Source organism: Plutella xylostella, chromosome 18 (genome assembly GCF_932276165.1).
Source record: "Plutella xylostella chromosome 18, ilPluXylo3.1, whole genome shotgun sequence".
NCBI lineage: Eukaryota > Metazoa > Arthropoda > Insecta > Lepidoptera > Plutellidae > Plutella > Plutella xylostella.
Window position 1 is genome coordinate 2,842,116 of NC_063998.1, and position 26,018 is coordinate 2,868,133.

The 26,018-nt window shown below is 37.7% G+C and overlaps 4 protein-coding genes across 4 annotated transcripts in view; 2 read left to right on the forward strand and 2 right to left on the reverse strand.

The window, feature by feature from the left end:
- Nucleotides 1–4,576, forward strand: part of LOC119692685 (transcriptional regulator ATRX homolog) — a 29,922-nt gene extending 25,346 nt beyond the window's left edge. The window contains exons 26-29 of the mRNA XM_048627136.1: nt 742–823; nt 1,239–1,354; nt 1,696–1,884; nt 2,247–4,576. Coding sequence (XP_048483093.1) covers nt 742–823; nt 1,239–1,354; nt 1,696–1,878 — 381 coding nt within the window. The 3' untranslated portion in view covers nt 1,879–1,884; nt 2,247–4,576. The remainder of the gene's footprint in view (nt 1–741; nt 824–1,238; nt 1,355–1,695; nt 1,885–2,246) is intronic.
- LOC125489839 lies at nt 4,570–5,280 on the reverse strand. The gene has a single exon (XM_048627135.1). It carries the CDS (start codon nt 5,191–5,193, stop codon nt 4,648–4,650), a length of 546 nt encoding a protein of 181 aa, XP_048483092.1. The 5' UTR covers nt 5,194–5,280; the 3' UTR covers nt 4,570–4,647.
- Nucleotides 5,281–5,616: 336 nt separating this feature from the next.
- On the forward strand, nt 5,617–8,475 carry LOC105388835 (DNA repair protein Rev1). Its single transcript, XM_048627227.1, has one exon. The coding sequence runs from the start codon at nt 5,619–5,621 to the stop codon at nt 8,433–8,435; it is 2,817 nt and encodes a 938-aa protein (XP_048483184.1). The 5' UTR covers nt 5,617–5,618; the 3' UTR covers nt 8,436–8,475.
- An 805-nt stretch (nt 8,476–9,280) lies between these two features.
- On the reverse strand, nt 9,281–25,898 carry LOC105388837 (tubulin-specific chaperone cofactor E-like protein). Its single transcript, XM_048627228.1, has 9 exons — nt 25,746–25,898; nt 24,900–25,160; nt 18,468–18,723; nt 17,724–18,229; nt 17,457–17,556; nt 12,097–12,281; nt 10,545–10,676; nt 9,857–9,956; nt 9,281–9,490 (listed from the first exon to the last, which is right to left on the reverse strand). The coding sequence occupies exons 3-9, from the start codon at nt 18,711–18,713 to the stop codon at nt 9,365–9,367; spliced, it is 1,395 nt and encodes a 464-aa protein (XP_048483185.1). The 5' UTR covers nt 18,714–18,723; nt 24,900–25,160; nt 25,746–25,898; the 3' UTR covers nt 9,281–9,364.
- Between the last annotated feature and the right edge of the window lie 120 nt (nt 25,899–26,018).

Here is a 26,018-nt window from a genome sequence, read left to right on the forward strand (position 1 = left end):
CAGAGATGCTAGCAGATAACAGGTCTGGCAAGCGTTTAAATTGGTGGTAAAAACCCCGTTTAACATAATTATATATCATAACACATACCACAAATGTACAGCGACACATACACGCAACTGTCATCACACACAAAAGCACTATACGAAGCTTCACACATTCCGTATATTATTTATTCTAAGTATATCTGTGTATTGCGGAGAAATTTCATCTATGAACTAGAAGAAGGCAGTTTAATCTACCAGACATGCTGAGTAACGTCCATTCTTCATTATGGGATACCCTAGTAAATATTTAACATTGTTGAGATCTTATAACATACATTAGGACACATTGTAGTCACTGCATTAGCCATCCTCCGACAAACTCAAAACTCACAGCGTAGTTATTGTTAATACTAAATGTTAAATATCTCACCTTTACCTATATGTTTTAAGTATTTATACGCACGAGCTTATCATAAATGTACTGACAATTCATTTGTTTGTTCAGATGTTCGGAGGATATGATTACGGTGTAAGTTTCTGAGTAGATACCATGGTGATGTGCCGATCTAATTTTTATATTATTTATGACGCATAAAAGTAAATTTATTTGATTCCTGTGTAATCGGCGCATCACTAAATATCATCAACATTCACGCTTCTTATCATTTCATTTCCACGTTACCTTTTGTTTGCAATTTGAATATAATCTCCCCTCACATTAAACCCATGCTATAAAGTTGCTATTTTTGTCCACAGTTGATGCAGAAAATGAGTGAGATCTACAAGTACGCCCAGCCAGGCATGGCCAACCCTATGATGGGTCCTTTCATGAATGCCGGTAAGGGCACCGCAAGTATGTACACCTTCTTAGCTAGTTTGCATCTTATTTTTAACCTAAGAGTAGATTAGAACATTTTGTCTTTCATATCAATCTTGAGAAAAAGCTGTACTTTGTTCATCGATATGTTATTCTAACATTTTACACAGTACAGTAGTGCACGTCAGTTAATGAAATCCGTCATACACAACTCTTAACTGTTGCTTTAGTAGAATATAGCCATTATGTACACTTTGTGCTTTTACTACATGTAATTATTTAAAACAACAGTACATTTCTATACATACAAATGATCGCTTGCATGCCCAACTATGTAGTACAATTACTTATTAAAAAATAATAATCGTGGCGTACCCCAGGCACGTTACATTGCCCACCTCTATTCCTACCACTCTAACCTCCACCTCTATTTCAGCGGCGGGCGGCGCGGGCATGGGCGGCAGCAGCGGGCTGCAGTACGAGCCGCCGTGGCAGCGCCAGCAGCAGCAGCAGAACCAGCTGCGGCTGCAGCAGCTCATGCAGCAGCAAAATGTAAGGCTGCTTAAAATGGCATAAACATTCGTGTCCTAAACGAACGTTACTAAAAAACTAAAGTATGTGTTTAAAAAAAATAGATAGCTCTGTTAAATGCCTTATTAAACTGTCAAATACCATTCAAAACCAGCGTTAATCGTTGTTTTAACGCTGCTGTGGCAATACAGTTGTTTCCAAAGTAGAAATGAGTAGCATAGTTTTTAATCTCATTAAGAGACGGCACTTAAATAATAAACATACTTCCATCATTTCAAATAACACCCGCGCGAGTCACGAAATACTTTGTTACCTAACCTAATTTCAACTATGATATTAAACTCCACCCCTCTCTCCAACAGTCAATGGGCGCAAAATACTACGCGGGCGGGCTCGGCAGCCGCGACCCCGTAGCGATGGCGATGCAGCAGGCGCGAGCACGAGAGATCATGCTGGGGGAGAGCACGGGCCGCCCCCGCGGCCGCCCGCCCCTCGCGCGGCCCCCGCCCGCCCCCGCCGACGTGGTCAACTTGGACTCGGATTAGTTACAGGTGAATGTGCCTTTTGTGCTAAGATGATGATTGTGATGGTTTGAATTTAACGGTTATACATAGATACCCCATATTGATATTCTATCGACTTATTGTCGTATTGAAAATTCTGCTGTAAGAGCGCATAAAATATGAGGCGTCACATATTTTTTTTAAAAAGCAGGCAAATGCAGGAACTCTCTTGCTTGTTTTGGGCTCCACCAACCCGCACTGTGTCCGCGTGGTGGACTAAGGTATTAAAACCCTCCCTTCATTGGAAGGAGACCCGTGCCCAAGCCGTGGGGATGTGATGATGAATGAAAAAAAGCCTAATACGTGGTAGGTATATTTAGATCTAATAAGATTTATTCTGTTTGTTTCAGAAACCCCAAATGTACAGTGCTTAAGTAGATGGTGATGTGTACAGGTCCGGATGTGTAGGTGCTATGCTGAAGTCGGCTGGATGTGAGCTCAGCTGATGGGTACCTGAAGGAATGTATGATTTGACTGATATAGTGAATATAGGCCCAGAGGTTCCATCGGCAGAAGGTCTTTCAGATACTATTGGCCAAAACTGGATAAGGTTTGTCCGATGGAACCCTTAAACATACTGTGGCACTAACAGCAATATTCCAATTATGCTCAGTCTGTATTTTGTTTAAACTGGGCATCACACACGACTAAATAATTACGCTATTAACTGTGCTCAGTATGCCAAATATACAACTAGACAAACTGTCGGAACCTGACTATGTGTTTAATCAGTGCATACCACAAAACAGGTTTGAGGCCAGATTTGCCCAGTATAGTCCTTCCGAGGCACCCATCAGCAGTGGCCCATGTTTTCGTATAGCCAATTACTACCTGGATAAAGTTGATTCTTAGGCGTTACATATTTCACTTTAAATTGATTAATGTGATTCAATTTTACAATTACACATTCCACACTCGAAAATGCTAAAGTTTGTATAAAAATATCTGGTAGTTAATGTTCAATTCAGTCTTCAACTTTGTCTGGGCTATGTAATGTATATCTCTACATAATTTATACATATACATAGAAGTACCTACGTTGCTCTAGGCTTACGCTACACCACATATCAAGAATCTCCTTTATATGCTAATATCTCTTTAGTTGAGATTGATTCAATATATTTTTATTATTGTTCAATATATTCACGGACAATTTATTTTAGTATAAGCCTTGTGGATCCTGAAGATCGCAATCCTGAAAACCATCCACCAGGTTACAGATTTTGTTAATCCAACAATTGTTTGCTCCAAATAATTAAGCGTAGGCCTAAGGCGTAGCTAATAAAGAGAATGCACAAGTTGAGTTATATTTTAATGGTTAAAGTATAGATTTTTATAAGCAATTAGTTTTTGGAAATTTAAAATATGACCCTTGTGCAAGTGTCTGATGGTCTGAAAGAATTGGGTAGGATTTCATCTGATATGTGTAAATGTTAAATTAACACTAGTAACAACTTGCCTGTTTGAATGAGAAATACATAACTCTTGACCTTTTGGCCGTCAGACTAGATGATTTAAAAATAAATATCTCTCAGTACAGGAAGTTACATAATAAGTAAGCTATACTGTAGATGTCAACATAGTTATTAACTCAGTGTATGTATATCTTAAGGTCGAGAAAACTCAAATGACGAGTTATCGATGGAGTTCTTTAGTATTCTTGGTAATCCTCTCAAAAATTCTTTTGAATCAGATTTTGGACACAATACTAAAGAACTATCACACTGTACTTTCCTATAAATGTGGACTTACTTAGTACTACATTATATTATAATCATTACAAGTTATGGATACCGTGTAGTGACTAATTCCTGTGCTATGTTGTAACACCAAAATATCATAATTATGATTCAAGTTAACTTTAATTATGGGAAGGGACTGAGAAATTTAATTTCTTTGCTTGATTCATTGGTGGCCTATGGAAAACTGTACTTGTGTTTAAATATTTTTAAGTTCGCCTGGAATAATTTATTAGTTAAATTTTAGTACACAATACACATACATTTTAGACTTGCATTATGTACAGCCATTTTATTAATTGGAATCTTAAATGCAGTTTTAATTTTCTACAGTGCAATAATATTTTAACACAAGTTTGAAATTTTCATTGAGTAAGTTATTTTATTAAAATGTAATTTTGCTGTTTTTTTTTTTTACAAAGCACCTTTATTATATTTTACTTTATCATTAAGTTTTTATTTATTTCACCTGATTAGTACAGGTGGTTAAGTTGTGATATTGTCGTATCATAATTTTGTTTGTATACGTTTATTATAGTGAGTCGACTATGACACTATTTAGGTTTTGTAATCATAGGATATAAGTACTTCATTGTGTAAAAGTTTTGAGACAAATTTCTGTGCTTCATCAACCGCTGGTAGTTTGACATTTTTGTATCGTTTTGGGAAAAGATTTATAGGGATTATTAAATAGAATCTATGTCTATATTATGAATAATGAACATTATATTAACAAATGAGCAGTATTTCAATCTAGATCTAAGGTTTTTTTTAGTCTTCACACTCCTGAAATAGTAAATGCTGTTTGTTACCAAGTGTCTCTAGTGCTGATGATACTTGTTGACTGCTGTTCTTATTTCTTTATGTGATATAAATTGTAATTGTAGAAACTTTCCTATTATTTTGTAGTACAATCTATAATAAACAATTTGGAAATGTGATATGTTTTTATTTTCATTATCATAATTTGTAAATTCTTATAATAGCATTACATAGATAGCACATGATCAGATCAGATGTTCAGGTTAGGTATTCCAGTAGCAGCTCCAACCGACACTTCAAAATATTTCAGTAATCTCTGAGCAAGGTATGTTGCATCTTCATTGTTGAACACATTGGCAGACACCATGTCGAGGTTGAAGTCATCTTGGAGGGAGAGCAGTTCCTCGGCTTCTATCGCCATGGAGTAGACGGGCAGGCCGCTGCCGTTGACGAGGATCACCCGGCGTCTGCGCAGGTCTGGATGCACTTGCAGTAGAACCTGTTTAGCCCATTCCAAAACAAACACTTTCGTTGTGTCCAATGCTATAATTATAAAGTCTAAGGCCACATTTTCGGTCCGTCTCATCATTCTCACTAGTTTTTCCAAGTTATTAGCCCGGAGTAAAATCAATTTCCAACGATGTGATCCTTTTGAATGTGCTTCAGTTAGAGCGCTGGAGATTTTATCAATCATGTCGTAATTAAACGATAGAACTACGAATGAGTTGCAGTTCTTGCAGCATGTTGGACCCACCCACGGCGCAACAACCAAGTCTTCGCTTTCAATGGTGGACATTTCTTGTGAAATAAATAAATTAAAGGAAATTTTAAGTTACGCACAGCGACTGTTGTATTTTGATTTTGAAATTGTTGTGACAGTTTTTTTTTAAATACAAATTTATTTATTCTGTGGAGATTTGTATTGTGCCCTGTTGCGTAGGAATGAAGGTACCTGCCCCTGTAGGTCGTAGCCGTTATACCCAATATAGGGTATATGAACCCTTACGATTGGGTAGTGTATGTCTGTCTATAGTCTATGTCTAAAAAAAACAAAATAATGTTTTTATTTACTCATTGTTGTCAGTTGTCAATGTCAAACCAATTGTCATTAAAATCATAAAATGGAGGGAATTTTTCAGTTGTGTGATGTAAAATTGTAAATAAAAGTTACTGTTTTGTTGTGGAAATTGTGATAACTTAATTGAAAAGTGCAAGTGAATCATGAGGCGACGGGATGATAATTTCCCCGATAATGGATTTGAAGCATGGGGGGGTTACATGCAGGCTAAAATAGCTAAATTGGAAGAGCAGTTTCGGTTGCGGGCTAAAAACAATGAAGAGCAAGTCTCAAACATCTTCAGTGGCGTGAGTATTTATGTTAACGGCTATACAAATCCTTCTGCTGATGAATTAAAAGGTCTTATGGCAAGACACGGTGGTGTTTACCATACTTATCAGAGAAGTGGTGATTATATCATAGCTTCAAATTTACCCGATTTTAAAGTGAAGAAAATGGACTTGGACAAAGTTGTTAAGCCAGAATGGATAACAGAAAGCATAGCATCTAATTGTTTGCTAAACTATAAGGATTACCTACTTTATAACAGTTTTAGGACACAGCCCAAACTAAACTTTGATGTTGTAACAAAATCTGAATGTTCTTCTTACAATAAAACTTCAGTCAGTCCTCCTAACAAAACTGATCCATCAGTCTCTTTTCCGGGTGTCAAAGTGGTAACAGCTCCAAGTTATGATGCAAGCTCAAAAAGTAATTTTAATGTTTTTGAAACTAGCAACCAAATAATATCTGATATAACAAAACACTGTGACACAAGCATAAAGACAGCCGCTGATCCTAATTTTATATCAGAATTTTATAATAACTCCCGACTTCACCACATATCTCAACTTGGAGCTACCTTCAAGCAATACATCAATGATTTAAGAGAAAATAGTGATTTTACTTTTCCATCTCGGGTAGAGCTAAAAGAGTCAATACACATATTAAGTAGAGGGAATGGATCACAAAGTTCATTTGAAGGTGGTAAAATAATAATGCATATTGATATGGACTGTTTCTTTGTATCAGTTGGTTTACGTAAGAGACCTGAATTACGAGGCCAACCTGTTGCCGTAACACATTCCAAAGGAGGACAACCTCATTCAAAGCGGCCAGGAGTTGACAGGAACACTGAATTTCATATGTACAAACAAAAGCAGGCCAAAAAGTTATGCAAAGCTGCTGGATTGGCAGAAGATATGATTGATGTTGAGGAAATTGAAACAAGAGTGGATGGTATTACAGATGATGGAGATAAGTATGGATCTATGAGTGAAATTGCCTCTTGTTCATATGAAGCAAGAGCTAAAGGTGTAAGTAATGGAATGTTCATGGGGGCAGCACTAAGATTATGTCCAGACTTACAAACCATTCCATATGATTTTGAAGGATATAAAGAAGTAGCATTCACCCTATACAATACAATTGCCAAGTATATACTAGATATTGAAGCAGTCTCCTGTGATGAAATGTATGTTGATTGTACTGAACTCCTCAAAACAATAGATGTATCTGCCCATGATTTTGCTTCTGCATTGAGGATGGAAATAAAAGAAAAAACAGGTTGTCCCTGCTCAACTGGATTTGGTGGAAACCGTTTACAAGCAAGGCTAGCAACCAAACATGCTAAGCCAGATGGTCAATTCTTTTTATGTAGTGATTTAGTTAACGACTTTATGTACGACATTAAACTAAGAGATTTACCTGGTGTAGGCCGACAAACATCACAAAAACTGGAAGCAATAGGTCATCAAACATGTGGCTCTTTACAAACTTTGCCATTGGATGTATTACGACGTCAGCTTGGTAATAAAACAGGATCTCAATTATATGATCAGTGTCGTGGGCGAGACCCAACACCTCTTGCATTTTTTACTGTCAGAAAGTCAGTATCTGCAGAAGTGAATTATGGAATCAGATTTGAGAATGAAGAACAATGTTTTGAGTTTCTACAACAATTGTCAGCTGAAGTACAAACAAGAATGGTGCAATATAAAGTAGTAGGCAAGTGCATTACATTGAAGCTGATGGTTAGAGCTGCAGATGCTCCTGTTGAAACTGCAAAATTTATGGGTCATGGTTTCTGTGATGTAATAAACAAATCTGTCAACGTGAACAATCCTACCAGTGATGCTTGTGTAATATCTAAGGAGGTGATTGGAATTTGTAAGAAATTAAAAGTAGAACCAAAAGAAATGAGGGGAATAGGTATTCAAGTCACAAAGTTAGAGACAACGACAAACAAGGCGATTAAAGGTGCCATGAATAAATACCTTTCCACTACCAACAAACACACAAAGGGCATTAAAAATGAGTCCAATAATATAATGGTGGAAAATTCTAAAGAAGTTAATTCTTGTGTAAAAAAAGAAGAACTTGTACCTGAGAATCACTCAAGAACTCCAAAAAAGTTAGTTTCAGTGACATCACCACAAAGAAAGAAATCCCCAGTAATTGGTACATCCAAGTCACCTGTAAGACGAAGAGGAAGACCTCCAAAGAGCTTATCCACTAAACCTCAAGATACAACTTCAATTAATCTCATGAACAAGTTTTTGTTTGGCCAAAGTAGAGATTCATTCAATTTAATAGAGGAAAAATATGTACCTGCTAATGATGCATCTAACAAATTAGTTAAAATTAATAAAACAAGTGAAGTGAATAAATCACCAGAATCAGAAAGATTAGATTTAATAGGTCTACCATGGCAAAATGTTAGAGAGTTACTGAGAGCCTGGCTGGACAGTGGCCAAACTCCTTTACCTTGTGATATTAATTTAATAATTACATATATGAGAGAAATGGTTATAAATAAACAAATCGATAAACTTATTATATTAATTAATTTCTTAAGACGTAGAACATGTGAAATGAAAGAAGATAAGTGGATTGAAGTCTATCAACATATTGTGTTAGAAGTACAAAATGCTATGATTGCTATTTACGGTAAAAAACTGTACATTGAGGAAAGTACCTAACAAGTTCAATGAGTACAAAATAAAATGGTTATTTAATTAATTCATTTTATTTATTTCATCCCAATACTCTGACTTCTATGACTATAGAAAAAAACAGCAATTATTTATTTCATAATTTTTACTCAATAATGCGTATGTACTTACTTAAATTTTTATATCACTATGCTGCCGATGACTTTGAAATTTGATATTTTGACAAGATTTATTTATCTTTGGCAGCTTTGAAATCACAGAGATTGATGATCAATTAATTCTGATGAAGAAGTTTAATAACTTTATAAAATGGCAGTGTTACCCTTTCATTTTGCAATATTATATCAATAGTAATGTTGATAGTTTCAGCGTCAAAAAAATCTGCTTTTACCGAACTATCGGGCAATTTGCAATGACTTCATCACAGCTACATTTTGTCACAAGTCTACAAAATGTTGAAAATAAATCTAAAATGTCAGTAGCAAGTATGGACGTAAATTGCTCAAGAAAACAATAAATTATTGAAAATATAAACAATTTGTGCTACAATTATACTTTCAAACAAATATGAGCTGCAAGCTTCCAGCTTAAAACTAAAATACTTTATGACAACAGTAAAAGCAACCCAATATCTGTTCATGCGGGTTTGTTTTCGTAATAATTATTAGTTATTTGCCTATGATCTAGGTATTCAGCATACAGAAATAAACTATTAGTAAAAATAATATTATGCCTTCAATAACATTTAGGTTTATGGCTCTCCATTGTGGTAGGTAGATAAACACGATGTTACTATAACATAAATTAGAACATTCTAAGTCTAATTGATTTTAAAGAACTGAAACAGCATATGAATAGGGAAAATGCCCCTGTGAAATGCGAATAAAAATTAACTTTATTAAGTATATGAACAAAAATATCCTGTTTTACGCGTTTACGTTCGAAGGCACGGTTACTTAGGCAGAGGCAGTGGAGTTAGCAGAGATAGAGTGTTTGAACTTGGAGTCTATGATGATCTCGTCGCCGGAGCGGATGTTGTAAGAGTACAGCTGCTTCGTCGGGTACTTCATCTCCTCTGGACCCTGAAAAGAATTCAAATATAAGTATTTCATTACGGGAAAAATTATTAATAGCCATGCGATTTTCACTCCCAGTTTATGTGTTAAATAGTGAAGATTCATACTCTAATACCACAAAAAAACTTTAAACACTGTTTAAAAAGCGTTTAAAACGCAATTCGACTATAAGCCCTAAACATCTGTTAAATACTGTCTAAGTTTTTGTGGTAAGGTCCATAATGTTTAAAAATACCCTGTATCGGTTGACTAAATTAAAAGACAAGGATTAATTGTTGTAGAAGCGTTTTCGTTAAATCATTATTGAAAATTTAATCGTTTTGAAAGTGTATTTTATCGACGAAAATAATACTGTGAGAAAATTCAAAATACCTGACTGTCGCGGAGTTCTTGATCTACGTAGAAGAGTCGCATTTTGGACGCGGGGAACCCGGCCAAACGCTCCAGCCGCCCTTTTAGATCAGATACCGTTCTGTAAAATAAAGCATCATGTGTTAGTAAACAGTGTGACCGAAAGCTGAATATAAAAAAAAAAAAAAAAAAAACACACGCACTCACGCCTTGTACTACTGTACTCCCTTGCGGGGTAGGCAGAGGTGCATTGCTGCACCCACTTTTCGCCAGAGTGTATGTTAGTCCCAATGTAATAGGGGGCGAGCCTATTGCCATTTAACGGGCACATCCAAGACCCGAGAACAAATATCTGTGTTTAAACAAATATCTGCCCCAGCCGGGAATCGAACCCGGGACCATCGGCTCAGTAGTCAGGTCACTAACCACTACGCCATTCGGTCGGCTGAATATAAGGTAAAGTTTTAGTTTCTACAAAGTATAAATTCTTTATCAGACATTTCAGGTAATCTCTATAGGAAACTTTACCTCTAACATAATGCTTTAAATAACAATAGATATAACATCAAACTTACTTAAGTTGTTGTTAGGTTAGGTTATTCTATGTACGCAAAACTTACGCTTTACGCTATAAAATACGAAAGCGAGCTGACCAATAACAATAACGCTGTATCAACAATAGAACTACAGACACTAAAGATGCACCCACCTGTACACATCGACGGTGCGAACCTCGCTGGTGTCCCCGCACGTGAAGGTGATCTGCACGCGCTTCTCCGGCCGCAGGTCCACCGACACCAGCGGGTCCAGCTTGCCATGCACGCCCACCAGCTCCCAGTATCTGGAAGTTTAGAAAAACAACATTACATTTTCGTGTACAAGTGCGGTTGTACTTTTTCGTAGACCCTTATTTAGGGCTTTGTGCGTCAGGTTTTTATCTAAATATTCTCTGTTATACCCTCATTCACTCCATACATTTGCATTGTACATATACCTAGGTACGCTACGTACGTTAAACTAATGGCAGCGGGACTAATTTTATTAAACCTTGGACTGTTACTACTTTTTTATTATGAAATTCCCAGATTTTCAAAGTTAATACGTAAATAACATGTCAGCCCGCTGATGATTTAAATGTCCATTATCCTAATAGTTAGCTCAACATCCCATTGAATGCGATCTTCATTTCCCTGCATCTAAACTATGCTATCTATAACGTTTTTATCGATTAAAAGATAATTATTAGTCTTCTTGAATGTGAACAAAGCGTTGCATACATTTTTGTAATAATATTGGGGTTTATTTTCGACTGTTTTTGTTTTTTCATCATTATTGGTGCCCGTCATGGCCTGTGCGCTTCAGGCCACGCAGTCGTTTGTGCAATGCCAAACGATTTCTAAAGTGCGAGTTTTATAACAATGATCACCATTCATAAACATTAACTAGTAGATATCTACAGCCGGCAGCCGTATTATAAAAGGGTCGTTATTATGTTACGATAGAATAATTTTGTTGAGCAAGGTTTTAGATGCAGACCAAACAGTATTTTATTTGTCTTGAGTTATATCTGGGATAACTTGCCCTAGTTTATATGAAACGCCGCTTGTTTAACAAACATTCCTAATTTTAACTCAATCCAGCACTAAACTAACAAAGTACTAAAACAAATAAAATGATATACAATTTTTAAACCTTCAGTATTCTACAGCCTTCAATCTCATCCTGAATGTAAATCTGTAATGAATGATTGATATAAATTCTATATTTAAATCTGTTCAGTCCATAGGGTTATGTGGGAATGTATTTGCATATGATTTTAGGTATTTAGGTCAGCACAATATTTGCATGCTGTTTCCACACCCACTGTAGGACTATATTGTATCTATGGAGACCTTCGGATAACTTTCCTAAGGTTACACAATGCTAACAACCAATAAACTCAACGAAGCTATCTATGACTTATTTAATCTACAACGAACATATAAATCAAACAAGATAATCATACTGTAAACTGCGAAAAATTCAGAGCATTTTCATATCACTTTAAATATTTTAAGAATGCATTCAAATCGCTAATACCTACTTTATTGCAACAAACACATGTCATACACATTCCACATCCTTCTTCCAAAACTCATTACAGCCAATTCACAGCTTGCATTGTAAAAGCCTTTCTCTACATATACAATCTATCTCAGATATTTGCATATCTTTATCTGTATAACCTATGCTACCGATAAATGATTTAGAACTTAGCTCACCTATCAGGCCGGTCAGCCTCCGGCTTCTCCATGTAGTACCGTATGAAGGCCCTCTCCGCCGACTCGCGCTCCTCGGCCGGCACCGCGCCGCCCCCGTTCAGGGTCTTCACGAGCGGCAACCGAGCCACCAGAAGCAGGCGCCGCTCATGTTCTGTAGACTCCACGCGCTCCCAGAGAGGCCAGCCCTGGAAGGAGTAGGTTAGAGGTTAGAGGCTGGTTGAAAGGAAAATAGCGCTGGAATAAGCGGTGGGTTTTAAAGCTGGTTTGTGGGGAAATGGGTTGGAGCAATAGTGGGTACGGTTAAAGCCTGGTTGGTGGAATGCGTTTTGGTTTGGTTTTTTGGGGTGTAGAGTTCTTGTCAGGTAATTGTAATGTAGATTTTATAGGATTATGAACGGAGGGCAAACCGATATTTTGCAGACAGCCTATGCATGCAATGTCGAAGTACGGAAATTTTTGTTTATTCAAAACTTACACCTATTAGATGTAAATCAAAACGTCAAGATTTCCTATATTTCTGCATATTGAAGTTAAAATTCATGATCTGGTTTTGCCTTATTAAATTATTTAAAACAGAAATGGTACCTAAGTCGATTCCGCTCACGGCCAGACAAAAAACATACTTATTCATCATTTAAGAATCCTCATATACATATAAAGGAACAAAACAAACATGATATTGCGGATTTATTTCGGTTAGTTATTATTCGATCCAAGGCTAGGCAACCATCAAGTTTCCTTCTAGGGAGCTCTGGCGGAATCTTCGCAAAAACTTTGCTGTGCTAAGCCACTGGTAGATAAGTCTACGGAGGTTTTAAGTCCCCTAGGTTTTATAGCTTTGTTGTTCGAACTAACAAGATGTAGAAAACTATTATGCGTAGGTATAGTCCTAACGTTATAATTTAAGGCATGAAGCTAGCCTAGGCACCATTCAGAATTTCAGACACATCTAAGAGTTCTAAGACCCGAGGGAAAATATCTGCATTTCGGTAAACAAAATCTCCCTCCGAAAATCAAACGGGACCCTCAAAACATTATCTACATCCGCATCGATAATGCGCCCTTTGTTCTCATGTTTGCGTGCACCGGTATATCACTTATACAGAACCGACTTCTCCTTATAAAGAAGGCGGAACTCCTGAATCAGAGAATTGGCATTTCGTTTTGTTTTGCTTTCCCACAGGGGCATCTTATAAACTTATAGGTGCGTTGGGCTGCGTCCTCGCCTTGATATCGCATTATTAGCATCCTTGTTGGTAGCATGATTAAATTACCTACCATGCAGGATTGGAGATAACTTAAGAGTCCCTATAAATAGTAAAAGCCTAGTCTCATAATCATGTTATTCCTCTATTACCCAATGCAATGCTGGACAAAACCTGGTTTTCTATTTTATTTAGAGCACATGTGTTTGGTGTCGTGACTTCCGTTCGTGCATTGCGCCAGGGACATTAAATGTACAAATCTATGAGCGTTAATGTTTTAAACCCCATAAACTTATATTATACTAATTTACCCACTTTGCTTTATAATTGAATAAGTTATAGTGCTTATAATATATCCCTGTGATATGTTCACATTGTGTAGCTAGGTACATCGTTTTGTGTAGGTAGAGTTTCTGTGTTTCCAGTGTTTATTATGTAATTACCTACTTATTGACTGCACAAAATATTTAATTTTATACGAGTTATTTTTAAGTATCCTTGGAAGTAATACCAAATTAATATAAAGTGCAGCAGTAAAATATTTCAACTTATTTTTGCATAAACAAAGAATTGATATTGTGCAAGAATGAGGAAAATAGGAAAACTACCGAGCAAATAGATTGTCCGAAGCTGAAGGTTAACTTACAAAAGATAAGTCGAGCTGCAAGTTCTATTGGTTTAAAGTACATTAACTATGTAATAATAACATACTTGCAAATACCTAGGTACTTACAATGTGGCAAAAACTGCCTCTGTGGTCTAGTGGTAGAAGCTTCGCTTCATGACCCAGAGGTCCCGGGTTCGATTCCCGGGTGGGACCATCAATTTGTGTTTCTAAATTGTGGTTCTGAGTTTGGTTAGGACATAGAAGGCTGATCACCTGATGTCCGAAACAGTGAAACGATCCATGCTGTCGGATGGGCATGTAAAGCAGTCGGTCCTGTGCCTAGCTCTCTCCAGTCGTGTCGGTCAATCCGTCCCATTGGGCTATGAGAGTGATGGAACAGAGAGTGCTCCTGTGTACTGCGCACACACTTGGGCACTATAATCTACTCCTGCGTAGATGGCTGATCTCAATTGAGATTGGCCGCCGTAGTCGAAAATTCGGCTAGGAGGACATTATTATTATTACTTACAATGTGAGGATGACTTAATAATTTCCGCCTTTTGGATGTTGGACCAAAAGTGATTTTGGTAGTCGTGGTTGCAGTTAGATTAAGTTTTCAAACCCTATGCCTGTATTATGTATTGACATAATGTGACGCAGTCGATTATACATGGATATTATGATAGTGTAAGAAAATCAAACGAGTAAAAAGAGTTATAATTTACGTAAAATTGTATATTTCATGTTTTATCTAATGTTTCGTCACCCAATTTCCACAATAATCAGGGTGCTTATTGTGGAAATCATTTTAGATATTTAAAGACACGACAACCAAGTTTAAAAAAAAACTATCTATACATCGCACTCGCTACACCTGCAGTTAATAGCGCCTGGCTAATCAAGCGCATCGGACCCCTGCAACATTTGTTTTGACCCCCAACACAACACAACTCCCATAGATTTATTAATGCATGACTGCAAAAGACAACTAGGAGGTTAAAGTTTGAAATGAATTATTACATGCCTCATAAGAGTCAACTTGTACCGCTTATAATATTGATCTATTCGATCGTTAAAACATTTGCTGAGAGCCTAATAGCAATAGCACTTTATTGCTTTAAGGCGGTATACTAGTTTAGTGCTTGGAGGAGTGGCAATGCTGTAAAACGAACTGTATCTGCTGCAAGTTTTCATAATAACTCCTATAAGATTGTTTGGTTGGTCTTTCGCAATCATAACTAAATTCAAGAGAGATTCTCCGCTATCTTGTAGTATCTTGGTCACATACACGATATATCTCCTTGTAACATGTCACAAAGGAAATGTACCGCTAGCCCTTTACCGTAAGGGCCTAGGACAGTTGACCTACAAGCGTTATTCTTAGGTCACGACATGCAGACTTTCTGCTATGTTCCCCTCGAGCCTTAGGTGCACTAAACGAGACACGGGTCAAATAGACAAAGACCGAGGTGCAATACGCTGCAAAGGCCAGTGTTTGAACCTAATTCATAGCAAGCAAGCTATCGTTATTGTTTATGTCAGAGATCAAGAAATCATAGTTGTATTGTTAAGACTAAACATGAATAGCTCTTTGCTTATACATGTTTGTACTAAGTCGAGCATTATACTAAAGTAGACAGGTGCATATCTAAAAGAATTAATTGTTGTATACGTGATTAAGCTAATCGACTACCTTACCAGGTAAATCAGGATGCTGTGGGGCAGTCACGTCTTGGCAATAATGACGTATTGTATCTTGTAACTCTATAATATATCATAGACAAAGGAACCGAACGTCTAGCCAGAGTGCATCGTCCACAGTCAAAGCATTTTAGCATTTACAACTTAGGTAATAGAGCCTTGTATAGACCAAGTTGTCTGAGCATTAGATAGGTAATTGCATGTTGTTAAGATGACGTAATTTTATTAGTTGAACTATAGACAGAATGGCGACGCATGCACCTTCTTATAATTTTCAATATTATAAATACAGTCAACCGTTACTGTCTTAAACATTACATTTCCCTAATGTAGTGTGACAGCACATACCCTTTCTCTTCATGTTCAGACATTGTGAATCAGGCGGTTAATCTCTTATGTCATTGCAATAATTAACTTAATGTGAAAATATACATTCATACTATAGAAACCTACTTAGGTACACTTATTAACTCAAATTTTATTCACCTATCAAAATATATACCTACTGACATAGTTGGCGTTGGAATACTATCGCTAATTACGGAAAAAACCAACAAATCATCCAGGTATACAAAGAAGTGCGCACTACGCGTGGGTAGTGTTATGCCTCTCCGACAAAGATTAAGCACAAACAGTTCATTGCTCGCTCCATTATGATTATGAATCATAACAGGTAGAATTTTCATGTTCATCTTAAAATTGCAGATTTTTGTTTTAATCCGACATGGCATACACTGATTTTCCGAGTTTATAAAACTCATGGGATCAGGAAGGTCGTATAGGCCATCTTCATATCCATTTTATAACCCTAGTGGTCATAAATTCTTTATTGTCTCGCCCTTGTGCAAAGAGCTTTTACACAGTCGAGCGAGTCGATGCACTTTTATAATACCAGTTGTTCATAATGTTGGCCATGAAAATGGCCTTTTCAATAAAGGTGGTATACTTACATTAGATACATTTATTGTAAAGGTACCAACACTGGATACCTATTTATAAATATCTATAAAAAAAAATTGTTTGTGTAGGGTATACTTAATCTTTTTCTACATTTTACCAAACTAGTCGGATCACTGGTTAACCAAATACTTATGTTTTTTTGTATGTTATGTTAATTCCCCGTAACCTTGACAATGACACGTGTTCATAACAATCCGCCATTTTCCTGCCTACGGTTTTTGTCCACGATCGTAGACAAGTGCTCATTGTTTGTTATTGTCTTGAATACACGACGGTCGTGGATTATTTAATTTTGTTTATCCTACCTACTCAATAGCACAAAAAATATTTTTGCCTGTTGTAGTGCCACTGTGTCAGACATAAGTATGCATAACTTGATGTTCTTAGGCGGTATCAAACGCAAGGCAAAACAAAACAGAGGCAAGGTTAATCAACCATCAAAGATAATAATAATCGTGTGAAATTCAAGGTTGTTCCCGACTGGGCGCTAGAGACTGCCCCTCGTGTTGAAACTCCTCGCGGCCGGAGCCTAGCCGCGGCCACATTCGTAACGTTACGCAAGCGAGCCGCCGATGTAGGTCGAGCCTAAATGCGGAAGACCTTCACCCGTATTGTGCGATAGCTTCATGCTCCCGAGGGACGCTACCCGGCCAGATTACGAAGACAGAATCCCTAAACAGTCTGATGCTACAGGCTAAAATATAACTTGACGGTGTATGCGATATGAGCCTGCATTATACCAAGATCTATGAATTGGCTCCGGTCATTTGGCAAATGAATGGACAGAGCAATTAAGATTATGCATTCATTCGTGAGTTTAATTTAGATCTGTTTCTCGAGTATGTGATAAAATTAGTTAGAGCGCCAATCAATATGCAATGACTCACCTGCACTCGTAAGCTCTTCAGCGCCGGGAATAGGGCCAGCTTGTCCACCTCGTCCCATGTCGCTAAGCCCGTGTTGTTGAGGTTTAGAAATCTGAGACACCTAAAAATATAACAAAAAAAACTGTAATTATCAATTAACTTTATGAAACAAAACGCATTTTATCAAGTTCAATTAGGTCAATGTTATTAAGTAAGTGTTAACTACTTCCTTACGGTCGCAGTGAAGGTCAGAAACGAATTCAATTAATTTGCAAAGATTATACTCACTGGAAGGCGTCGTGACTCTTTTTGTTTCCGTTTCTGTCGTCGCACTTCTCGCACGGATCAGGCGCCAGCGTCGTGATGGGACAGTCGTTGACTAGCAAAGTCTCCAGCTTCGGGAAGGCGTAGCCCAACTTGGATATCTCCCTCCAGCTACTCACTGGGTTACCAGAGAAGTGTAGCTTCTTCAATTGCTCATGGACTGGCTCTTGATTTTCGGGAAGGTTCAGTCTGGAGCACGCATCGCACTTCTCCTTCACGTCTATTTCCTTCCCGCTCAGATCCACATAGGTGTACTCGTTGAGGCTCAAATGCAGCTCGTCTAGAGCTGGTAGAGACTTGAGCAGTGCGTGGACGCTGGGCCAGCCCACGTACGTGGAGTTCAGCACGAGGTTGCTGAGACTGTCCCACCGCGGTCGCAGGGCCTGCGCCGCCTGGATCTGCGCCGACAGTCGGTTGAACGACAAGTTCAGGAAGCGAACGCGCGGAGTCTGCTCGAGCACAGCGAAAACCTAAAGAAAACAATCATCAATCGACTCGGTGTCTTACGAGAAACATTACGTGAGCGCGGGAAAAACTTGTCGAAGCGGTAACCAATAATTTGTTGCTGGGCTACTGCCTGAGTTAATCATGAGAATATTGCAAAGACGCCTATTAGCCCCAACAAACTGTACTGTAGGTACACTTCAGCGGAAGCCGTTATCATTGGTTACAAATCAGAAAGTTGGTAATCATACTAATCGGACTCACCTCCTTCCAATCTGTTAGTTTGTTGTTAGCGAGATCGAGTTCGACCACATCAGCACATTTATCAGCTAAAGCACAGGCATCTCCTGCGCAGTCTATATCACAGTCGTTTAGGACCAGAAGAGTTGGCACACTGAGTCTTGGAGATCTCTTGGGCACAAAGATGGCCACTGGCATGTCATCTATGGGCGGATTCACTTCACCCTTCGCCCCGTACTTGCGCTCTAGCGCTTCTAAAAGCGATGGCATTTTGACTGCACCTGCAACAAATACAGAACATTTTTTAAATCTCATAATAGGTACAAACAGTAATGGATAATTGGGTATCTATAGGTACAAGCTGTTTTGTATTATTTGTATTGAATCTTAAAAAGGGAATAAATCTCCTTAATAAAGTGGCTTTTCCGTCAGCTCATCATTTAAATCAAGATTCATGAATACATAATGCAAAAAAACTCGGAAACCGTACGCGCATTTACAAACACAAAACGAATTAAGTCTGTGTCCCAATCAATAACCGGCATTCGTTGTTAGGTGTTATTTCAATAGTTTCTAGCTGGCAGCATTTCCTTCTTAGCTCGTTGCATGCGTGACGAAACGGCGCGGGCGCGAGCGGCGGTGCCCGATCAACCGGCAAATACATTATGTAGAAAAGGATTAAAAAACTCAATCAACTTTATTGAAGAATAATTTACACGCTCATTACTAAGATTAATGAAGCTATGTTTACAATAGAAATTGATATAAAAACGATGATAGAGAACACAATGTCAATTTACCTAATAAATAAAAGAAAATCATATGGAAAAATCAAGCGAAAACCCTATCATGCTCTATTAGTCGAAAAAATTTGGTTAGCAGTTTAGACGGACAGGATTTCAATAAACCAGTTAGATTTGTATATCATGTAATATGATATAGTGCGAACTAAATGCATAAGTGTCAGTATAAGCGGTTGTATTTATTACCCTGGGCATCACCACTGAAGCGGATGCGTGACGAAATGGTGCCTTCATGCAAGACCAGTAGTTTGAATGATTATTTTTTTTGGTGTTGTATGATATGGGTGACAAATGGACAAAAACAATTACGATTTGAAACAGAAAATTAAACTTTACCTACATGTTTAAAACTTATACTTTACTATCTAAGCACGTTTTTTACTCCTACGGTCAAGTTAGATGTTTTAAAACTTTAGATACGAATGACTCGATATTATAATGATGTCTAAACAATCTACCGGTATGGTTTTTCATATTAATGTCTATTTAATCGTGACTAGAACAACATAATGAACCTTTGTCAGGTCTCGCATTAGAAGGGGCGTTGCGTTGCTCAAGTATTAAGTGTTGGGCCATCGAAGGTCCCTATCGTCACTGCATTTCAAGGTTAGTGTTAAAATGCACCTCTGTAATCCGGTTTACTTCGAATTATTTAGGGTGTATGCGTATGTTCCGAAAGCGGCATAAATAAACTTAACGTTAATAAGTTTTACATTATCGGCTTCAATTAATTAAAATCTTGTCACTTAGATTGATGTGCTAATTGAAACTTGGTGCTAGTGATAAATACTTCATGAGATTTTAAATTGTATTTCCTTTTATCTTGACGTTTCCCGCGATATATAGTGCCACAAACTTATCTGTTCCGGTGAGAGCGAACTAAATTGGTCCATATAATCTATGTCAATATGAAATTCATTTAGTAAGTAATGAGGTATGGACCAATTTAGTTCGCTCTCACCGGAACAGATAAGTTTGTGGCACTATAAATAAGTAGAGGTGTGAGAAATCAACCGACAATTCTTGGAAAAATACCTTCTTTAATCATGCAACTTTCTGATTTAAACGGCAATCGCAATATAAACGAGCGCTTTGAAGTGCTATTTAAGTCATACATACATACATAAAATGTGATCATGACGGCACAAGTTGCGAACATCATCCATTGCACAACGGTGGTAGGTAGGCATAGGTATAATGTGCAGTTTTCATCGTGCAACAAGTAATAACGTACGCACTGATTCCAATGTGGAACAAATCTTTTATGTAGGACACCAATCTCTCTCTCTCTCTCAGCCTTCCGTAGTCCACTGTTGGACATAGGCCTCTCCTAACGATCGCCACCCCAAACGGTCACCCGCCATCTGCATCCAGCGGCTTCCCGCTACCTTCCGCAGATCATCAGACCAACGGGTTGGGGGGCGACCGACACGCCGTTTGCCGACACGGGGTCTCCACTCCAGAACCTTTCTACTCCAGCGGTCGTCGGCTCTGCGGGCTACGTGGCCAGCCCATTGCCACTTCAGCGTGCTAATCCTTTTGGCTATGTCGGTAACTTTAGTTCTCCTGCGGATTTCTTCATTACGAATCCTATCTCGCAGGGACACGCCTAACATAGCCCTTTCCATAGCACGCTGAGCAACTCTGAGCTTGTGGATAAGCCCTTTGGTGAAGCACCACGTCTCGGCTCCGTAAGTCATCACTGGCAACACGCACTGATTGAAAACTTTTGTTTTCAGACACTGAGGTATGTTTTCAGTGAAGATGTGTCGTAATTTCCCGAACGCTGCCCATCCGAGTTGGATTCTACGAGCTACCTCTTTATCGAAGTTGGATTTTCCTAATCGGATCACTTGTCCTAGGTAGGGATACTGATCAACAACTTCGATGGTGACACCTCCTACAGTTACGGGCGATGATGAAACATGTTCGTTCGACATGACCTTTGTCTTGTCCATGTTCATTTTCATCCCAACTTGTTTAGAGGCATCATTGAGGTCTGTGAGCATTTCGCCTAACTCCTCCAGCGTTTCCGCCATAATAACTATGTCATCAGCAAATCGTAGATGAGAGATATATTCGCCATTGACGTTAATGCCCAGTCTTTTCCACTCTACAAGCTTAAAAACATCTTCCAGTGCACAGGTGAACAGTTTCGGAGAAATAACATCTCCCTGTCTCACGCCCCTTTGCAACTGGATCGGTTTTGTGCTATGTTCGTGTAATCGAACTGACATTGTGGCAGCATTGTACATACATCTCAACACCTCGATATAGCGATAGTCTATATGGCACCGCTGAAGGGATTGAAGCATCGCCCAGAGCTCAATAGAATCAAGGACACCAATGGAACCTAAATATTATGAAATAAAACGAAGACGCTCTGATGGCATGCCAATCATACATAATGCCGGCGTTAACAGTGATGAAACTGATGAAATTGGCTAAATTGCTAATTTCAATGCTACCAGTGGATTGTTACCGCCGAAAGCAAGAGTTTCAAGGCCGGTGCAGCCTACTCAACTGAATTAAGCTCATTAAGATGTCGGATTGTTCATTAAATTGACCTATTCTATTATTGATAGACGTTTATTATAAAATATGAAATAAGTGTGAAAACGAATTTGAATTCATGCAAATTGCATGCTCGCATGAACTCAAGTGGCTCGAGCTCGAATACTACAGGATCAATCCCAATTTTGTTTAAATATAGATTCCATGAATAATGAAGATGAGATGAGCTAGACTCTAACCTAAAGACTCTAAGTCCAAGAAATATCTTTGTCAGACCCTTACATAATGCCTCTCCGGTAGCCTGGCAGGTCACTTACAAACAAAATACAAAACACCTTTGACAATTAGCCTAATTTTAAAGGTAACACAAATTATTAATTGCCTAACTAATTAACCAACAACAATGCAATCTTATATCTGAAATCGAGGTAGTAGATCCTGGATATAAATGAACCACGACTCGAGACAATGGAGGTTATAAAATTTACGGTGGAGCTGAAGACAGGGTATTGTTTGCATTGCACCCTTTGTGCTTCTGCATGCACTAAGAGGGTTTAGAGTTCATTGCTTAGTATGATCAATTGAGCAACCTCCCTATAAAACATTGAACTACTTATGTATGTATTTACTTACGTAGATGCCTACTACTATAAGTAATACGCTTGGTTGTATGCTCAGACATATCGATTTTATGATCCAAAGAAGTTGTTTGTTTACAAGAATCCGATTGTTTACCTACCTGAAGAAAAGGCATCTGCATCATAGAGCTTTGGTAAATAAGGTTACCTACTCTTACTACCGAAAATTATAGATAAGTATTATTTTCTTACATGATAATTTAATTGATCCTGCTTATCTTTTATTTCACGACGTAATTATCTGTTTAGCTTCCTATCTCCTATTAAGTTAGCGAAGGGCAATACTAAAATACGTATGTCTGCTCCAGAACCTAGCGTCCCTAATTTATGAGTGGTCAGGGCACTCCCGGCGAGACAGTGCCGTGTGGGGTATCGAACCTGCACTCGTGCTGTTGCACAAAATTCAACCTTCAGACATGAAAAGCGTAGGGCCATTGATACTTGACCATAATGTTAAATAATATACATCAATCAATACTTTTTGAATTCGAATCAATCGCCACTCGAGTAATGGCCTTGATTAAACATTTATCGCCAGAACACATTATTTTGTGAAATATTGTTTACAATTTGTAGATCCCTAACTACGCAGTTCACGATCACGTTGTGTGCGATGTTTGTAAAATAAAATGTTCGTAAATGGTTATTTTATCATGTGTATTTTGATACCAATCTTGCCTAGCACAAAATAATGTAGGTACCTAAGTAATGAAATATTTTTTCGATGCAAGGAGCTAAGTTCGGAGCTGTAGGTCTTCTTAGTAAGGTATTGATGTAGCATATCATAATCATGAACATTGAAGCCTGCAAATCCCGGATGCAGTAAGTAGGGGTTCAGTTCATTGCATTGCTGCACCTACTCGTCGGTGGTGTTTAGTGTTAATCTCAATGTGACATTGCTGCATTGCTCTCATCCGGTCATTCATATTCTCAATTGAGAGCAGTCTCAATTTAATCAGCAAAAACCTCTAAGCCACAAGGTATATTTCCACTGAGGCCATTGGGTGATCATCCTTATTGGCCTAAAACTATCCGCATATGCACCAAACCATGGACAAACAATGGTCTTTTTAAATAATGCAGTGGAAAAATGTGAAAACACTTGCATTGTTGGAGTCTGAGTGCATTTTCCTAACAAAAGGATGATGATAGATGATGCAATGCATTTTCCCTTGTATTTAAGAGTAAAAGTGTAATTTCCAAGGGAAAGCCGTATAATTGAAGGTTCCACGTGTCGCTACAGTGAGGACCTATCCTTTGTGCAATGGTTTCTCTGCCTTTTGTCTAGTTTAGTAGGTAGTTGGATCATGTTTCAGGATTTCTGAACTGAATAAGTAACTATATTTTTATTCTTTGAATTTTATAGTGTGATACTTACTGATTAAATATGATACTTAATAATAAATAAGTATACTCTAAATTACAGTAAATAACGCGTTGTCATTTCTAAAAGGAAGTACCTACATATACGTAATATACCTACCTACATTTATGATAAGGATAGAATGATATGGAAGTAAACCTACATCCTTACCTATAGGTACTTACAGGGGGATTGCAGATGTTGATAACCAAAATTGTTTAATGGCCCATGTCCACAAAATAAAGGGTGGGGAGACAGTAGGTACTTACTGCTTATAGGAGGATAGGTATGCACCTAACTTACCACCTGCCACCTCACTAAGTCACTATCGCTGAGTTGCAGAAAGGAACTTTAAACTAATGTCGGCATTAAATCTATGTCAGTCTCTTTCTGTCCGTATACTGTCAAAGCAAGGCAGGTATACATTTAAAGTCAGCATTAGCTTAAAGTTCCTTTCTGCAACTCAGCGTTAGTAGTATAAGCACTAAGTATATTTAAGTGGTTTTATACCTAATTTATATGAATCTGAAATGCCAATAGGTACCTAAGTACCTAATGGTCTGAAGCCAGAGCTCAATAAAGAAAATCGAAGTCTGTGTACCAACTATTACTTAGTTAATTTATAAATAAAAATATACTTACCTATACACAGGATTTGTTGAAAATAATAGTTAAAAGGGGATAACTAACCAGCAAAAATATATGGACATTTTAAAATTGATACTGTGGTAACTATTCAAATTTATTTCAAAACTAGGTAAACTACCCAGTAAAAATCGAATAAAGTCCAAGTTATTCTTTGAGGAAGTGGTTTTACAATTTACATAGAGCCTCAGCTGACCGCCGCTTCAAACTGGTTTTAAACATAACAACGACTAGCGACGTAAATAAACACACCTATTACATGCCTATTCCTATTAACTATACTCATATACAGATTGTACAGGTGTGGTGGTGTACAGATTTAGGATATAAACCAGACTAATTAGATAATATCTAGCATGTTTACGTAGATAGATCTAATTTAATACAATAAATAACTAGGTGGGTAGGTATATTGATGCTCTACATTTAATGATTAAGATAACTTTTCTCCTATTTAGATAAGGTAAACCTTGAATTTTACATTATTTTACTCACCAATTTTTAGGGTATCAGTGTTTATCCGATTATCATGGGGAACTCAAACAAAACTTATTCCAAATTCCGTTTGTTTTGGATCTTGATAAAATAAAAACTAGTTTTGTCGTCAACTAAACACTGTTATGTAAACAAAGAACATTGCACATCTGATTTGGCGCCGAAAATTCACACTTGAGTCACATTTGTCTCACAATATTGATCAGCTGTTCCTGTTTACTTGGTGAAGCCTATGAGATTCCCATACGAATTTAATTCACTGAAATAAAATGTCAAGAGAATGTTTACATCGATATGTTGCACAGTCGCAGTGGTCGCTTCGCCCGCTCAATCGCGTTTACTCACACTAGCGTATTTTTACAACTACAAGCTCGCGGCGTATTGACGCAGTGAGGTGGGGATGAAAGGGGTCAATGACGCTGCATGTTAGAAAGAGATGAAAGTACACAGGGAGTTCCGTGAGAGAGATGAGAAAGATATACAACAAACGTAGAGGAGAGACCCTTGAGTTTAGTTAGAATAGGAATATAGACAGCTCTACCTTGGTAAATTCAACGCTTTGTAGTACCTACAAGTTAAATTTGAACTACAAGGGCAGTCACTACTCACTCCACTGTTTCTACTCAGAAATAATACCTAGTTACTTTACTGACTTAGGTAGGTAAGGTACCTAGTATAGGTACGCGTTTGATACTATCTATGCTCTACAACATAACAATGTAGAGTGGTAAACTATCTATCTGCTAAAGGTAGGACAGAACAACAGTGATGATGAGTTGATGACTTCATCTTGAGGTAGGTACTTATTAAGTACTTAACTAATTTCAGATATTATGGTTCAGACCTTCCTATTCTTGTAAAGTTGTAACTTGTAAGTAGGTAATTCATGGTCCGCAGTGTGAGCAAAGTCATAAGTATTCCATTATAGTTAGTGATACGTTCCTTCGAGGATAACCAGATAAATATTTTGTTCACTGATTTTGTTGGTAATGTTGAAGCTGATGTTATAGTTTGTGACGTTTGTGTTGTGCATAGAGCATATAGAGGAAGTAAAACACTATTTGTGGTTTTGTTTATACTTTTGTTGTATTTAAAGGACCATATTTTATATTTTATA

Coding starts and splice junctions, on each gene's coding strand:
- LOC125489839 (XM_048627135.1), bottom strand. CDS start 5,193: ATGTCCACCATTGAAAGCGAAGACTTGGTTGTTGCGCCGTGGGTGGGT.
- LOC105388835 (XM_048627227.1), top strand. CDS start 5,619: ATGAGGCGACGGGATGATAATTTCCCCGATAATGGATTTGAAGCATGG.
- LOC105388837 (XM_048627228.1), bottom strand. CDS start 18,713: ATGCCATCGCTTTTAGAAGCGCTAGAGCGCAAGTACGGGGCGAAGGGT. Junction 9,957..10,544: donor CGCACCGTCGATGTGTACAG/GTGGGTGCATCT, acceptor TTTATTTTACAG/AACGGTATCTGATCTAAAAG. Junction 9,491..9,856: donor AAGAACTCCGCGACAGTCAG/GTATTTTGAATT, acceptor AATTCTTTTCAG/GGTCCAGAGGAGATGAAGTA.